General features: G+C 43.6%; 1 protein-coding gene across 1 annotated transcript in view; it reads left to right on the plus strand.

The window, feature by feature from the left end:
• LOC130134313 (neural cell adhesion molecule L1-like protein) overlaps positions 1 to 14118 on the plus strand; it is an 86426-nt gene extending 72308 nt beyond the window's left edge. The window contains exons 24-29 of the mRNA XM_056302233.1: positions 110 to 223; positions 1139 to 1311; positions 1684 to 1798; positions 3330 to 3402; positions 5208 to 5213; positions 13057 to 14118. Coding sequence (XP_056158208.1) covers positions 110 to 223; positions 1139 to 1311; positions 1684 to 1798; positions 3330 to 3402; positions 5208 to 5213; positions 13057 to 13270 — 695 coding nt within the window. The 3' untranslated portion in view covers positions 13271 to 14118. The remainder of the gene's footprint in view (positions 1 to 109; positions 224 to 1138; positions 1312 to 1683; positions 1799 to 3329; positions 3403 to 5207; positions 5214 to 13056) is intronic.
• Positions 14119 to 15836: the final 1718 nt, after the last annotated feature.

Consider the following 15836-nt stretch of genomic DNA (forward strand, 5'->3'; position numbering starts at 1 on the left):
CTGTTTGCCTCAGCTAATCCTCTTTTCCTGCCATCTCTCCTTTTCTCATGTCTCTCTCCCATGCCTGTCCTTCCTTCTTTCCTCCTCCCCTTTCTTCTCTCTTTATCAGTTCCAGTTCTGTTGAACATAAGCTCATACGTGAGTGACACCTTTGCCAAAATCAGCTGGACTGCCAGAGAAGAGCAACAGGACTCTCAGCTTTATGTGGCTTATATGAATAACCGTAAGCTACCTCCCCCACACCCGTTTTGCTTAGCATTTATCAGAATTAAAAAAAAAAAAAGTAGCATCTTGCTCAAGTATAAGTGGGAAGGTTTTATGATAATGTAAAAATGCACGATAAGCCATCATATTTAGGGCATAAGCTAACTTGTGCATGGCTGTTTCACTCATTACCATGCCCATCCCTCAAGTATATATCTAAATTTAAAGGTAGAATGTGTAGGATTATCCTAAAAATCAATGTAAAGACTTATACAAAAATAATTCCTCTCAATCGTCACTTATGACCCACTAGACGTGTGTGTCGGTGTCTGTATCTGCAGAGACCCTGTCCTCTGCCTGTATTTTCTTATTTTGCTGTGTATGGGACATTTCTGGGCATTAACCTTTGGGCAGCAGGACTCTATAACGTAGCAACCAGGTGCCAGATCGGGATCGTAAGCACGCATCCAAGAGGAAGCTACGACAATGGCAGACACAGTGCCGAAAAGACGCAAATATAGTGAGGCGAAACACCAAGTGAACAAAGCTCGTTCCAAAACAAGAGTTAATCTGGGGTTGTCTTTCACCCGCTGGCGAGCACTGAAGGAGAGGATGGGGATGAAGAGCGGCGCGGCGTTAGCTCGTACACTGGGACATGTTCTGGCTACTGTGGTCAGGGGGCGTGTCCTTCTGGTCACGTTGAGCTGGGGGGGTGGGGCCAACTTTGAATGTTGTGTTTACAAACCGCAACTGACAAATCCTACTTGTTCTACCTTTAAATCATCAGAATTTGAAATAATATACCATAAAACAAAACCCCAATTTAGCAAACATTGAGACTTGCTAACTTGGCAAAAGGCCATGCTTTGTGCATTTTAGATAGTATTAATACTAACACTTCCTGGTTGTGCACCTTTTGTGCTGTGCTGTGTAGGTGAGGGTAACTGGCGGATTTCAGAAGCCATAAACACTTCTCAAAGTTTCCACGTGATTGACGGGCTCAAACCTGGGACGATGTACACAGTGCGCCTCATGGCCAAGAGGTTGCTCGATAATGCTAGCATTTTCGAAGATGTTATCCAGACCCGAGTCAAAGGTGAGAGGAGAGTAAGCTATTGCGGGCGGTACTGCTAGGTGATCCATAAAGCCTCCAGGTTCCACAACAGCAACAGTGTATCTTTTATGAATTGAAAAATGAGTGCAGTGAAAAGTGCACTTTCATCTGTTTTGCTCATGTCTTCTGTAGGCTATTTTTTTCTATCTAACTTTTGACATTCTTTCAGAAACTCGAAGGGCACTGAGACAAGTTCATCCTGTTTATCCGTTTCCAGTCAATCTGAAGTTGTATATGAGGGGTGCTTGAGGGCATTGTCATACTCAAACTGTCTATTTGTGAGTGGGTTTCAGGTTTTGAGGATGTGGCTGTAGCTCTGTCTGTCTCTTTGGCTGCATGCATTTCTAGATCTGGCCAGTTTGCAGAGCAGCATTTCCACCCAGGGCTGGCTTATTGGGACCATGTGTGCCGTGTTGTTCCTCACCCTCGCCGTGCTCATTGCCTGCTTCGTGCAAAGGAACAAAGGTGGCAAGTATGCAGGTACGCCACTGCCGCCACCCCAGCGACAAGACATGTCCACCATTGAACAAGGTCAGTCAGTCTTTGACCAGGGCAGAGACCCAATGCCCTTTCACTTCAGCAAGTAAACCACAGCTCAGTTCTTGTGTTTTAGATTTAGATCATACCAACACAATACTGAATGAACTGAGAAAATTCATAAATGTTTATCCATTTCTGGATGATACAGACATCTTTGATAATCATTAATAGGAGCGATTCATGAATATGGATGTAATTTTGGTTTACTTCCTGAGTTAGTGAAACAAGCAGAATGGATCTCAACCCTGACCCTCCCAACATGCCCCTGTTTGGAAGTGGATTGTGCTTGCATGTAGAGCGCCTATGCATGCCCATCAATTGCACCCAGCACCAATGAATTGTCAGTGAGATGCTTGAAAAAGAAGGGGGACTTGTGTGTTTTGCCCCAGTTTTTCTCTCACCAGTGAATCTCAGTTCTTCCTATGGCCCTTGTGTGCTTCTCTCGGCAGCTCTGATTACATGTTCTTTTTCAAGGCGAGTGGGAATCAGCTGGCTTTGTTCCATAACTCTCTGCTGCTCACCTGCACAGGCCTCTGGCTCTTCCCCTTTTAAGCTGCCTTGTATCAGAGCCTGCCTCAGATGCACAAAGGTGCCTACCTCCCTAGCTTCTCCTCACATGGCTTCCTTCCCCTCACCCATCTTCTTTCCCTTCTTCTCCCTGCCGCTCCACTCCCTCTGCCTGTGGTAGTTTTTGACATGAAGCACTGCATATTTCATCAGCCCCTTTGGATTAACACCCCCCCCTTCACCTCCACCTCCCCTCCCATCCTGTGCCTTTCATGAAACCCCTCTTTTGTCATTCTCGAAGGCAACTGTTATTATTTCTAAAAGCATATTTACATGAGAAACTCTTGGGTAACACTTTTGTGTACAGATACACAGAAGGGAGGCCTACAGTGTAGTCTAAATAAAATGCTTGCCCAGTCATTTAAGTAGTTCTTAATAGCTTTTTGGTTTTGGTTTGAATTTTAGCTGCTGTACACACAGGTGTTGTGAAATGTATGATCAAATGTCTGCTGTTGCACACCCACTCAGTCTAAGTATTACTTTTGCTCTCATTTCCTTCAGAAATACTTGTCACGACATCAATGAGGAGTTTGATCAAAACATTTGGATTTAAGCTCGCAGTGGAAGATGCTGTAATATTTCTCACTGTAGCAGCAATTCTGATTCTGCTTAAAGGCATATTAATCTGTATGAACGCTGATAAATTGATGTATGGTACAAATAATAACAATGCTGAGGGTGTCATTAAGTAGTTTAATTGCGCTTAAAATTGTTGAAACTACATTTAGATTTGGTTATATTATGCTGTAACACTGTGGGAGGGAAAAACTCCTTAGACGGAGCATTTTCTCCTGTCCTGCCCTGTGTAATGCAACATGTCCCTATGGGCAAACAAAATAGAGTGCATTAAAGCACTGCTGCTGAGTGGTGGCACTGAAATAGCTGCTCCTTTCTCTCCCTGCAGTGAAAGAGAAGGAGGACCTCCACCCTGATGTGGAGTCTCAGGGTATGAATGATGACACCTTCTGTGAGTACAGGTGAGCCATACGCTTGCTCTGCAGGGGCAAGCTGCTGCGCCAATGCATGCTGAAAATTGGGGAAATGACATTGTTGCTTGTTTGCTTGACAATGCAGTGAGCGTTTAGCGATATTTATGTAACATCAACCATATGTTAAATATAACACGTGTGACAAAGCCATTTGTCATGATAATGTCCCCCCCCCCCTGTTATCTCTCCATTCTGAAAGCAAACCTTGCATGCATGAGCTTTGCCAGGATCAGCCCAGAAGCACATGTTCTCAACAGTTAATGGGCTAGGTAATCATAGTTGTGTAGTTAGTTAGCAACTCTCAACAAAGCTTTTTCCCTATTGTGATTGTGTCTGAGGCCCTTCCTGTCTACTTTGTGTATAAATTCCACACACGAGCACTCATGTTCGTGTGTGTGTGTGTGTGTGTGCGCGCGCACATGTGCATCAGTGTACATACACACGTGCACATGCTACTTGTGTATGTTATATTGCATGTATACTATGCATACAATATCTGGCTTTTGTACATGTATGTGAAAAGCATTGGCTTTTGTTTTGTGCTTCATCTCATGTGCAATGTGATTGCAACAGACATATGTAGGCCAAAGACACCTTCGTGGACCTAATCCACGGTTCAGTCCACATTTCTCCATTATTGGTTAACATGGGGACATGAATCAGGTGACAGAAACAAAATGAATAAGATGACAAACAAAATTGTATATGTTTAAAATGTTCTTTTTGGTATTTTACCAACATATCCTTGTTAGCAATACCAAAAAACAATAATTCCCTTCATATCGGCCTTCTGCTATCAAGTATTCAAAGGTTGTTGGATTAATAGGGAAATTCTCCTGCCTATTGCAACTATTTAAAAATGAAAACAGGATGTCTCATCACTGTTTAGTTTGTTTTCAGCTTAACTTCCAACGTGGATGGACGCTTTTGGTGATACTGGGGGATACTGGCAAATAGAAATAGCAGTAATGTTGATATCTACCATGCAGTTTCCATGTATTTGATAGACATAGAATATGCCATCATGCCCTACTTTGAGAATATCTTAAATTGTGGACAGCTTTATGAATTATAACAGAGAAAACTCCATCACATGTATGAACATATGTGCTCTGCATGTATACATAAATTGTCTGCTGTACAATGAAAAAAGGTACACTTAGCAGGCAATGGTGCAGCAAAAATAGGCCACCACATGGGAGGCCCGACTCGGATTGGGCCATTAAGCTTAAATCAGACAGCTGTTGTGCATTTTAATATCAGTAAAGTTCCATTGTTTGCATTGTTTTCATTGCGGCTGCAGTGACGATTTAGTGAAATTGACAGAATCCTATTTTTCTTGACAGCTCCGCAACACCTGGGTGACAATAGACCATTTGTTTGTTCAGACACGCTGAGATTACTTAAAATAGCCCGTGCAGTCTTCTTTGCTCCTGTCCATCACGTTCAGAGCATAATATAAATCATATTTCTAAGACTGTCACAGTGACAATTCTGTTGAACAGGAAAAATGGATTGTACTTATAGTATTAAAGAGCTGTTTTAGGCAGAGAGACTTCACTGGACTTAGCTGCTTTACAGCCAGCTTACCATGTGTTCATTATTGTGTTTGTGAGTGTGTTTACTTGGCATTATGTGCGTGTGTGAGTGTGCTCGGCATGTGTGTGTGTCCTTGTTCAGTTCGTGAAGGTCAATTTGAGTTTTTCATTACTAGAGAGGACACTTTTGCAAAGTGAGGGCATTTTGGCCTGTCCCCACTTCTTCTATAGGTTATTTTAGGGTTCGGACTTTAGTTCAGGGTCAAGGTTAGAATTCGGACTAGGTTGTGGCAGAAAAGGTTTGTACTGAAAAAATCAGTGAAAACATGCACTGGCACAGGGTAAAAGTCAAGGTGAGAATGACCAAAGAGGTGCAACGCTCGCTTTGTAGAAAAAATATACACATTTTTTATTCTGGCTGTTGAAATAAAGGTTTGGCTCACATGGCCCTCATCAGAGTTGTCATAATACCAGTGAATGAGACATGATCCTTTCTTCGCACACAGGAAATGACGCTCACTATGAGGCATGATAAAAATGAATGCGGGATTTTAGATTTTTTTTTTCTTCAGCAATGGCTTGTTCGGGGGTAGAGTTTGCAGCAAATATGTGTGGTCCATTGCTGAAGAAAAAAACATCTAAAATCCCGTGTTCATTCTTAGCATGCCTCATAGCGAGCTTCATTTCCTGTGTGCGAAGAAATGATCCTATCTTGATTGCTAAATTAACTAGAAAAATTACACAATGTCGCTTTAAATAGACATTAGTTGCATGGGTGATTGGCATACAAGACGTGTACATATGGTAACACCAATCAGAGTAAGGCTCACCAGTGAGCACAAGGGGGTAAAAAAAGAAGAAAATAGGGGGAAGGACTAACAATCTTACCTCAAAACATCCATCCATCCATTATCCAAACTGCTTATCCTACGCAGGGTCGCGGGGGATGCTGGAGCCTATCTCAGCAGTCATTGGGCAGCAGGCGGGAGACACCCTGGACAGGCCCCAGGCCATCACAGGGCCAACACACACACACATTCACACCTACGGACAATTTAGTATGGCCGATTCACCCTTTTTTCTTTTTTTTGTGGATTTTCCCCCCTTTTTCTCCTCAATTGTACTTGACCAATTACCCCACTCTTCTGAGCCATCCTGGTCTCAGCTCCACCCCCTCTGCTGATCCAGGGAGGGCTGCAGACTACCACATGCCTCCTCCAATACATGTGGAGTCGCCAGCCGCTTCTTTTCACCTGACAGTGAGGAGTTTCACCAGGGGGACGTAGTGCTCGGGAAGATCACGCCGTCCCCCCCGAACAGGTGCCCTGACCGAACAGAGGAGGCGCTAGTGCAGCAACCAGGACACATACCTACATCCGGCTTCCCACCCACAGACATGGCCAATTGTGTCTGTAGGGACGCCCGACCAAGCCAGAGGTAACACGGGGATTTGAACTACCGATCTCCGTGTTGGTAGGCAACGGAATAGACCGTTACGCTACCCGGACACAGTTCACCTGACCTACATGTCTTTGGACTGTGGGCTGTGGGAGGAAACCGGAGCACCTGGAGGAAACCCACGCAGACACAGGGAGAACATGCAAACTCCACACAGAGAATGACCACAGAGGATGACCCAGGACAACCCCCAAGGTGGGACTACCCTGGGGCTCGAACCCAGGACCTTCTTGCTATGAGGCGACTGCGCTAACCACTGTCACCGTGCCGCCTCAAAACATTAGAACTATAACTATACAAGTGGAAATAATTGAAAAAAAATCAACATTGAACAGAGTAATAATGCATGAATCATTATAACACCAATCATTGGTAACACATCAAGTTGAAGCTCACCACTGAACATGAGGGTAAAAAGAAAAATGAAGTTGTAGGAAGGGAAAGGGAAGGGTGGGAGCAGCTCACAGGTTATCCTGAACCCATCAAATATAGGGTTGAGGATAACCCAAATAAACCCATCAGTATAGAACCATACATATCAACAATACATGCATTGGCTTGTATCAACAATTGTTGATACATAGTTTTGATTGATACAAGGCATGGTTGTATACACGGTGAACCACTGGTTAGCACTGTTGCCTCACAGCAAGAAGGTCCTGGGTTCGAACCCCAGGCCATCCCAGGTCCTTTCTGTGTGGAGTTTGCATATTCTCCCCATGTCTGTGTGGGTTTCTTCCAGGTGCTCCGGTTTCCTTCCACCATCAAAAAGACATGCATGTTAGGGTTAATACTCCTGTCTGTGCCTCTGAGCAAGGCAATGGAAAGAAGAACTGGAGTTGGTCCCCAGGCACTGCAGCTGCCCACTGTTCCTATACAATAGGATGGGTTAAATGCAGAGAACAAATTTCGTTGTAACCTTACAATGACAAAATAAAGTGGCTTTCATTTCATACTTCTGATGGGTTTAGAGTAACCTGTGAGCCACCCGCCACCCTTTCTTTCTCTTCTTGTTTTTCTCTTCACAAGTTGAGAACACAGTCTAAGGTGAAGTTCGCAGAAAGAAGAGGAAGCAATCTCAGCTTGTGAGATGTGTGAGCGATTCATCCACAGTTTTGTAGTGGGGAGAGTGGTGCCGCCTCTGGGCCAAATATTGTCAACAATGAGCTGAAAGCGAAGGCAATTTCTGTTTCTGGTTAAGGAACACTGTTGATTGCATGGTGTTGATTCTCACTGTGCTCAGCAGTACAAGCAATCCTTCCACATTACAGGGAGTCACATGATTCATTGTTAATATCACAAACATTGCTTGAAGCAACATTATGTACGTTCAGCGGGTACGATCTCCCGCGAGCTATATTTTTTGTCCTCGGATGGCAAAGTCATGACCTGCTGTACTCTGCCTCTGATTGGCTTACCCTGATATTCTTACCCAACCAATGACGGCAACAAGTACTAGCCAATCACAGGCAGAGTAGGGCGGGTCCTGACGTTGCCATCCTAGGACAAAAAATATCGCTCGCAGTGGATCGTTCCCACTCAACCAAAATTACATAGTGCAAGAACAGGCGTTCGGTGCACGGAGTGGGAATGAAAGAGGCACCATTCTCCCATTACGAGTCAGTGTATCATCAAAATGATTTTGAAGCTGTTATTTTAAGGTAAATGTTACATAATGTTGCTTTAATGTAGCTTTAGCAAAGCGCAGAATACAGAAAATTGGCATGATTTTAGGCCCAATTAGCCCCTCTTGAGAATCAGGGAGGTCTGTTTGAGGCTGCACAGAGGAAATTATATTTCCAGATAATCCTGTTGTGTGACGTATTTAAAGTAAAGTAACAGATAAATGTCCATTAAATTACTATCTTTCATTGAACAAGGTGACAATGACGATTCAGCAAATGACGAAAGGCATGCATTTGCAGTGAAGCAGAGAAATACGAACATGTGTCTGTGGTGACATTTCCCGCCAAAAATCCCTGGTGCTGCTAGGCTAGTAATACTCAGCCAGCAGTGCTTAATACACCAGAGAGGATAGTTGAGATGCTCTGTGTTCGGGTGGTGGACAAACTAGTTAGCAGTTTTGAAATGACTCCTGGGAAGTATATGCCACAAAAAAAAAGAACGCAACTGGAATCTTCTAGATTGATACTTTAAGATTAAATGTTTAGCCTACTGATGTTCTTGTAAGCCGATCGGGGCCATCCCAATTAATATCAAACATTTTTAACAGTTCAATCTTTTTAATTGGTTGTTTTTCCCCTGCAAAACAATACACACAGATGCTCACCAGGTTGTCTGTTTATTTTGCTCTAAAGTAATGTTGGATCACAAGAGTTTCTGAGTCATTGTTTTCTTCTTTGATTTTTAATGGCAATGGCATCCCAAGTGTTCCATTACTGCCACCTGCTAGTGTAAAATAAAACTGTTCTGAGTGATTGATCATTACTGTAATAGGTTTGTGATGGGCTGTCTTTGCTGAATCGACTTGTGTTTGCATTCTGGTGACTAAAAGACTGTGAAATCTGTTCCTATGTGTGCAGTTTCCCCTGTTTTTAATATCAGTTAGGATTTGAGATGTCGTCTACTGTGCACCCAGCTTTACTTTTATTGGTATTACCATTTGCAAACACTTTGGATGCCAATCACCTGTGCTACAAATGTCTATTTTAGTATTTTTGTCTTGCCTTATTTATTTATTTAGTTTGGATCCCCCCCCCCCCCGTTTTCTCCCCAATTGTATCCGGCCAATTACCCCACTCTTCTGAGCTGTCCCGGTGTCTGCTCCACACTCCACACACACCCCGCCGATCTGGGGAGGGTTGCAGGCTACCACATGCCTCCTCTGATACATGTGGAGTCGCCAGCCGCTAATTTTCACCTGACAGTGAGGAGTTTCACCAGGGGGACATAGCGCGTGGGAGGCTCACGCTATTCCCCCCAGTTCCCGCTCCCCCCTGAACAGGGCCCCAACTGACCAGAGGAGGCGCCAGTGCAGTGACCAGGAGACATACCCACATTCGGCTTCCCACCCGCAGACACGGCCTGTGGGGACGCCCAACCAAACCGGAGGTAACACGGGGATTCGAACCGGGATCCCCATATTGGTAGGCAACGGAATAGATCGTTACACTACCCAGACGCCCCCTCGTCTTGCCTTATTTTTAATACAATGAAGGCCATGAGAGCTGAAACGTCATTTTAACAGCCAAAATAGAAATCCTTATGTTTATACGAAGCGAGTGCTGCTCTACACATTGTAGAATGGATTATTTTTAAAGCAACGTCTCATCTCCAGCTTGTTGAGCGCAACTCTCCTTTCCCTCTAATGCTGCGTTCACGTGTCGACGGGTAAACAGAGAACCAGATGGTCGGTTTATTTCATAGACATTGAAAGCCGTACGCCGCAACTCCCGACTCAACGTTTGCCGTCATGCCATGGCGGGCGAACAAACCGGATGTTGTTGTTTGTCACAAAAATTGATAATGAAGCAAACTGCACCAGGTTCTTTATGAAAAACATCGACGCATTTTTTTGATTTAACGGAACAAGGCGTGGCCACTACTGATAAGCACTAAAATTAAAGTTCCAGGCAAGTGATTTTTCCTTTATATGAATGATATTAGATTAAGTAACATTGATAGTATATAAACTAAATCCATCAGTCAGTCTGATTAATTGTGAACATCGCTGGGGAAACTTATTTTATTTAAGGCGTTGTCCACACGACAACGTTTTTTTGATAAACGTAGCTTTTTTATCCTGTTTGGGGGGTCCGTCCACACGCAAACGTATTGTGGCGAACGTAGAAGCAACGAAGTTGCTACAGTATTGAATACTGCTTCAAACGGAGAAATTGAAAAACTCCGGCCACAGAGATTTTTAAAAACACCGTATTTATTTTGATGTGTGGACAAGATATACGGATATTTACGTATTTGTCACGTCGCGCGCCGCAGCTGTTTGCTATTTCCTGTCAGCGCCGCTAATTTGTTGACTCTCCTTTTCCCCGAGGCGGCATTTTGACTAACGTTTGCCAGCGTTGGCTAACTGCTAGCTAGCTACAAACGAACTGAAAGACGCGCCTTCGAAACGGAACTGCCCGACGGGGAGTATTATGCTTCCGGGTGAACGGTGGTAACCCGGAAGAACACGGTAGCTATTTTCCTGCCGTCTGATTGGTGAGCGGGGTTATGACACAATCCACGACAGAGTATACGCTTATCTGCGTATTCGTGTGTGGCTATAGAAACTATACTCGTGTGGACGGGCATATTTAATAGTAAAAACTCCGTGTATAAAAATAAACGTATTGGTGTGGACAAGGTCTAAGTACAAGAGTTTTCTTTTTTTTTCTTTTAACATTTTGAAATTAAGATATTGTAAATGGCATATCATGCCAAATCACCAGTGCAATGTTTTTCCGTATACCGTCACTGCCTGTCGCTGCAGTTGACATCCGCAATAGTGACCGGAATGGCGTTTTTTTTTAAGCCAACATAAAGGTCCAGGTTAGCCAGGGTCCTCACAAGTAACAGGAAAAGTGTGTGTGTGTGTGTGTGCGTGTGCGTGTGTGTGCGTGCGTGCGTGCGGGCAGGCATTTTATGTGCCTAATGAACGACGCAGTAGACACGTTACAGGCACCAGAATGTCGTCACGCAGCAGCGACTGCATTGTCATGAATTTGCCGGCCTGTACTGAAGTTTGGCTGCCGCTATCTGCTTGAAATACACCTCATGGTTTGTTACATGAGGTTGTACAGACTTTTTGCCCCCCACCACCCTCCAGAGCTCCCTACGCTTTACTCTGATGTTGTTTTTCTCGACTTTAGAGCAGAATTTAAGGCCCCACAGTGACCCTCGAATCTCTGTTGGCAATGAGCCACTTCTTGGCACTCCACGTGTCCAGGGAGCTGACGAGTGCTAATTATCCTGGTGACTGTTTCTGTCTGCTGATTGCCTTCTGCTGCCTTACTCCTCTGTCCACTCTGAGGAGAACAGCAAGTGGCGTAGCTGGGCTAGTGGCCAATTTTGCAATGCAACTTTGTTGTCAATTAGTTTTTCCTTTTGTGGCTGCCCTCCTTACTTTTACTCCCCATTCCTTTCTTTCACACGAACTTAGAGAGATGGCGAGGGAGTGGTAGGAGCAAGGCAAGTTTTCTTTTGGAAAACTTTGAAACATATAAATTCAGGTGCAAAGGATGGGAAAAATGAAACATTAGTCTTTTTCAATGGGCTATTTTTTTTCTTGTGCTGTCCCAAGATGGTGTCAGCATGGGTCAAAGGCAAGACAAATGTAATTACCCTCTGCTCAGTGATGCGTCATCCGTGCGTCCGAGGTAACGCTTGGCCCATTCCGACTAAGCATCAGTTGGGAAGAGCAGCTGCAGCTGAGGTGCACTGGATCCTGATCAGGGCCTTGAATTAGCTGGGAATCAAAGCATTCAGCCCCTATTTTGTCACCGGCATTCAAAGTCACAGTGGGGGGGCTGCAGTGACTGTGGCATCCCATTGCACTTAGATAAGGGCCACTTATCTTCAGTGCTCAAGGGTTGCGGGAGAAAGGGCTTGATAACTCTCGAAATGGGGACCTGATGTGGCTTGCATGGTAAAAAGGGGTTCACAAAATAGGATAGATAAGATTGGTTATTAAAAATCCAGGCGTAGCGGACACAATATGTAATCTGAGTCTGAAACATATCTCATAGCTAAAATGCTACCTCAAAACGCTGCGCTTATATTTGACACAGGCGTCAACGAGGCTGCAAACAGCCCTATCACATAACAGCCACCTGACCAACCTTTCTTAACGCAGATACTATGTGTTATGAATACTAAACTTAAGGAGAGGATCGTGTTACCAAAGAAGGAGGGGTTGGGTATTAGAACAGAGAGGGGGGGTGAAAATCCTTCGTGTTTTGAGGTGACCCTACGTCTTGCAACAAGACACCTGCGAATTGGCCAGGTGCCCAGTCTTAAATTGGCATCTAATCTCCTTGGCCTGTGTGAGGGTGCCTTGGGAATACCAGGAATGACAGGCTGTTTGTCCAGGATTGCATACAGCCCCCTCCCCATTCCCCCCTCTCTCCCTTCTCCCTTTCTCAATCTCTCTCTGAAACCCCCAACCCCCTCCCTCCCTCACTATTCGGAATGAGCTGCACTCGGGCAATTTCCATTGCTGGCTCTAAAGAGATTTGAAATTGCCTTCAGTCCTGAAGCCTTGGCAATTAGCAATTAGTGAAGTGATTGTAGCAAGCCCCTGCTGCCTCCCTTGTGCTCCCCTCCCTGCTGTGCAGCCACTGCATCCGTTCCTGCCTACCACCCGTAGTGACGCCGCACCAGTTTACTTTGTGAGTGTGAGCGAATGTGATCTGTGGGTCCAGCCAACCGTTTAATAGTGTGCGAATACTTATCGGTGTACATAGATGTGATAAAGGTAAGTGTGTGCATGTGTGTGAGTATGTGTCTGTGTTCCCTGGTCCTACCCTGCTCTGTTTGTGTGTGTGTGTTTGTGTGCGCGTTGCATGCACATTTGTATGTGCGTTGCCGTGTGGGTATTGATATCTACCTGCTGGGCTATGCAGTATGTTTGTGTTTGCACTGCACGAATGACCTCCCCATCCTTCTTTGTTGTCATTTATGCCAGTGACAGTGATGAGAAGCCGCTGAAGGGGGGAAGCTTGTCCTCCTTGAATGGGGCTGACATGGAAGGGGACAGCGTCAGCAGAGACAGCCTGGTGAACTACGCCGACGGGGGAGGAGAGTTCAATGAGGATGGTTCATTTATCGGCGAATATTCCACACGCAGGCACAGAGGCTCTATAGCTGAGCCCAATGGACCCGGCCCAGTCACTGCATAAAGCCAGACTCTGGTTAAAACAGTTTTCCCAAATCCTTTGAAAAATGCGTAATTGATCCAGCCTTCCTCGCTTTACATTTGGACAGAACTAAATTGTTTCAACTGTGCAGAAGTCCACAGAGCCACCATGTCAAGCAGGCATGCAAAGCAGATAATTAAACAGTTTGATTAGAAAATAGAATTTCACCCCAGGAACTAATACATCCACCACTGACCTCACTGAAAAAGCAATGTAAAGCTGTGTGTGTGTGTGTGTGTGTGTGTGTGTGTGTGTGTGTGTGTGTGTGTGTGTGTGTGTGTGTGTGTGTGTGTGTGTGTGTGTGTGTAAGAGAATGAATGGTATAATTTAGGTGATCCATGGCTGTAATAAGTAGTGTTTTGTACCTATCACTCACATGACTCTACAATGCATATTGATTTTTTTTTTCATGACACTGATGGAATCACAAAAATCTACTTGTCACACAGCAGCCCCTGTGACCTGCCATCATTTCAGTACACAGATGTTTTGTAGATACTGGATGAGACAATAGGTAGAGATGCGCGTGCATTAAACTATGTTTGCACTCTTAATAATCTGTAAGTTTATAAATCTGCATATGACTCATTAACTGATCTATATTAAAGTTATATCAATTTCATAAAAAGGAACCGACAATACTGAGGCATAAACACATTTTGCTTTTGTGCCCACTCCTTGTGTATACTTTTTGTAAATACTGTAGAAAAGAGCCATTTTTGCAGTTTCTTCAAATGCACTTGTGTGGATTTCATCACTTGTTTTTATAATGATAATGCTGATAATGTCTTTTGATTTTATATCCTGATATCCAACACATTAAACAAAAAATGTGTATATTTGAATGGCTATATTGCAGTTATTTGTTTCCACTTATACCTTAACTCACCACGGTTTCATTCCTGTTACAGATTTTTGGTACTGGAATAACTTGATGAACATGAGGGAAGACTCACCCCCCACCCCCCGAACGTCTGAGCCGTCTTACAAAAGCTGCAAATAATTGACTGAGTGATTGGGGTAGAAGGGGATGTTTTATTAGGATGTGAAGTTCCTCACTAAACAAAGTCTGAGTCAGTCATCTCCGATCTTCATTAGCTGCATGGCATTTCTGCCTCATCAAAGGTGCTATTTTTTTCCACATTCATGAAAGGAAGGGGGAAGAGAGCACCGCTATGGTTTGAATAATTGGAGCCATGGGACTTGATTCAGTAATGGGGAAGAGTCAGACAACATTGTTGACAATATTCCATTGCTAAACTTTCTGCCATATGGCCACTTTTGTTCATTTTGGTTTTGAAATGGAAAGTCATCTTTTTTTTTTTTAAGTCAGCGATAACTTTTCATCTTGTTTACTCTGTGGCAAAATGTTGTCTTTAGTATCGTCAAAGCCACTCAAACATGCAGTTTGGTCAATTTTCTTCCCCAGTCTGCAAGTGTAAATATACCACACACTCGCTTATTTCCTAAACTCGCTCCATAAATGGTAGCTCCTTAGTTTTCAAGGTTTTTGGTCTCAAAATTGAGTTGGCATCTTCACTATCAATTTTGAAATCATTTTGAAAATATACCCGCTGCCGATGAAAAATTCAGTAGTTTTTCACTAGCACCACTGCTATATCCTGTTTTATTACCTGTGTTTAAGTAGAATTGTTGAATAGGTCAAATCTCAACTATTTCACGCTCATCCTTGATGAATAATTTAACGCTATGCATTATGCATGTAGGGATTCGCTACATGTATTGCAGAGATAATGACAAAATAGTTGAAGGATTTGCAATGTTTGACCTTTGAATATTGGGCTTCATTCAGCCATATGTGTGTAATATTTGAATACGGATATTTGCTTAATTCTCAACGAAATTGCTTTGGAACTTAGAAATAGTCAAAAACCAGGTTAAGTATTTTTGCTTATGAGGTATTTGAACCTGCATAGAGACAAGGGAGGGAAATTTCAATTTGGTTCGACTTATAGTAAGCTTACTGTATGGTAGCTGTGACAGCACTTTCTGATTTGCAGAAAGGATTGAGAAAGAGACCAAGCTGAGAAAACTGAGGAGGAAGTGACCAACGTTAACAATTTCAAGACAACAAATGACTCAGTATCCCTGACACGCTGATGGAGATGTGGAGTGATTCACTCCGAGATACTCAGCGGAGAGCTTGGCAAATGGCAAGTTTGGTAAAAAAAAGTCAGACATTTTATAAATAGGACTACGACATATTGCCTTAACTTCAACACTCCCACTTAAAATTGGGGGGGGGGGGCTGAGGTGAAAACTTCATTTTCAGTCATATGTTTGGCAGATTCTGTCTTCATTAAACCCAGCAGCTACATTTCTTTTTATATTCTGTAAAGAGAAGACAAGCACTTGATTAAATATACACCTAACAATCTCTTCTGCAAAGTCTTGTACGTCAAATTCAGATTTAACTCGAAGTGGGAAAAAATTCCCAAAATAAAATGGTGTAAACAAACATTTCAAAAAAGACTGGACTGCTAAAAAACAGCAGTTTTCTTTTTACTGAAATTTCAGATCAGAAGCT

This window comes from Lampris incognitus, chromosome 2 (assembly GCF_029633865.1).
Source record: "Lampris incognitus isolate fLamInc1 chromosome 2, fLamInc1.hap2, whole genome shotgun sequence".
NCBI lineage: Eukaryota > Metazoa > Chordata > Actinopteri > Lampriformes > Lampridae > Lampris > Lampris incognitus.